The 1,887-nt window shown below is 57.9% G+C and overlaps 1 protein-coding gene across 1 annotated transcript in view; it reads right to left on the bottom strand.

Moving 5' to 3' along the window:
* Positions 1–1,267, bottom strand: part of TUSC2 (tumor suppressor 2, mitochondrial calcium regulator) — a 3,631-nt gene extending 2,364 nt beyond the window's left edge. Inside the window, exon 1 of the mRNA XM_017499375.2 lies at positions 978–1,267. Within this exon, the coding sequence (XP_017354864.1) occupies positions 978–1,123 (146 nt within the window). The 5' untranslated portion in view covers positions 1,124–1,267. The remainder of the gene's footprint in view (positions 1–977) is intronic.
* Positions 1,268–1,887: the final 620 nt, after the last annotated feature.

The following is a 1,887-nucleotide window of genomic DNA, read 5'->3' as shown; positions in this document are numbered from 1 at the left end:
TAGTAGAGACGGGGTTTCACCGTGTTGACCAGGATGGTCTCGATCTCTTGACCTCGTGATCCACCCGCCTCGGCCTCCCAAAGTGCTGGGATTACAGGCTTGAGCCACCGCGCCCGGCCAAAGGGCAGCTATTCTAATATGAGGCCTTTGCCTTCACCCAGGACTTCAAGAGTGGGCAGGGTTGTGGCCTGGGCATGTTGGGTCTCACTCCAGAAGATGCTGTTGGCCCAGTGTCAAAGACTGAGATACCAGATGCCTAAGCTAGGAAGGAGCCCGCAGGGGTGAAGGCAGTGTCTCCCCGACCCCATGCCCCAAGTGGCTGGTGAATTGCCACTGTTGGGTCTTCCTGTTGTCTACAGTCAGATCTCCAGCACGGGGAGCACCCATCTCCAGGAGTCCACTAGGGCCAAGCCAATCTGGTACTCTTGTCTGGGCCCCTGGGAGACTGGGGTGGGGATTGGGTGGGTAGGTCAGCGCTCTATATCTGGAGAACATAACTGGGTGAGTGTCTTTTCTCCTCAGGCTCACTCCCAATAATGGGGCCTATCCCTGCTTTCCCAGCCACTACCCTCACAACATCACTACTGTCAGGAAAAGCAGCCTAAACAGAAGATCATTATCCCCTTGGAAGAACTGAGGGGAAAAGGCTAGGAGCCTTTAGTATGCAGACTGAGACGCAAGCGATGAAAAGAAGAGGTCCTGAGGTCTCATGGAGGCCTTAGCTTAGCTTTACCGTGCGGAAGGCCGGCCCAGTGACAAGCCTCAGGCCCACTCTTCTCTAGGAGACCTTCATAGTGGCCAAGCCGCCTGGAGACCACTCCCCGGCTTTCTCCACCCCTATCTCCAATGGGGGCTCAGAATATGGGGGTCGTCCTGGCTCGGTTGTAGTGGGGTACAGCAGTGGAAGTTCCCCGGTGGCGCGGGACGCCTGGCCGCCCGCCTGTCCCCCACACCTAGGGTGGAACCCATGCCCTTACCCGCGGCGCGTGAATACGAAGGGGGGCACAGCTCGGCCCCGAGGCCGCACCAAAGCTTGCTCGGCGCCTGCTGCCTCTGAGCCGCCGCCCCCGGCCGCCGAGGTGAAGGGCCACAGGCCCCGAGCTTTGGAGCCGCTGGCGCCCATGTCAGGGCCGCCGGCGCATGGCTGGCCCCGCGGCCGCTCTGCTTACAGCGCAGTCGGCGCCACCATACCCTACCCCAGCAGCTGCTCACAGGTGCCGCCGCCGCCGCCTTCCGCAGGTTCGGCTGTCTCCACGGAAACCTCACTTCCGTTTCCGCACGCTGCCGCCTCTGATTGGCTGTTGCTCTAGTCGGTCCGTGGGGCGGGACCAATGGTCGTCCTGAGATGCTGTGCACCCCAGCATGCGTTGCGAGATCCCAGGTCCCAGCAAGCCGCGCTCTGACCAGCTGAGACAGCTCCCACCGAGGAAAGAGGTGGTCGTGAGTCCTCCCAGTTTCTTGGATGTATATGGCAGCTCCGACGTCCCCCAGCACTTGAGTTCAGGCCTAGCAGGCCTTCTCAATCACCAATCCTGAAATCAGCGCTTCAGAGCCTCAGGCCCGACCGCTGGGTGTCCATCTGGGTTCTATTTTCACAGCTGTATTTTTGTCATTGCCACGCCTATGTGAAGTAACCAAGTCGAAGGAAAATTAAGGAACTGGCCAAATTCATATAGTTACATTCCGGTCTGAAGAACTTCGAATTGTTTTTTCAAACCTAGCGCGTGCATGCCTAATGAAAGCAAGAATTGTTAACAGCTATACCCTTGGTGCCATGAGCAGTGTCTGGTCCGCGATGGCAGGTCAGTATTTGCCACAGCTTCTCCCAGAGCGTGGTGTGTGTGTGTGTGTGTGTGTGTGTTGGTTTCCTTTTTTTTTTTTTTTTTT

The sequence above is a fragment of the Cebus imitator genome, unplaced genomic scaffold (genome assembly GCF_001604975.1).
Source record: "Cebus imitator isolate Cc_AM_T3 unplaced genomic scaffold, Cebus_imitator-1.0 Scaffold0, whole genome shotgun sequence".
NCBI lineage: Eukaryota > Metazoa > Chordata > Mammalia > Primates > Cebidae > Cebus > Cebus imitator.
The sequence above is the reverse complement of the archived record's forward strand: the minus strand, read 5'-3'. Positions and strand labels throughout refer to the sequence as shown.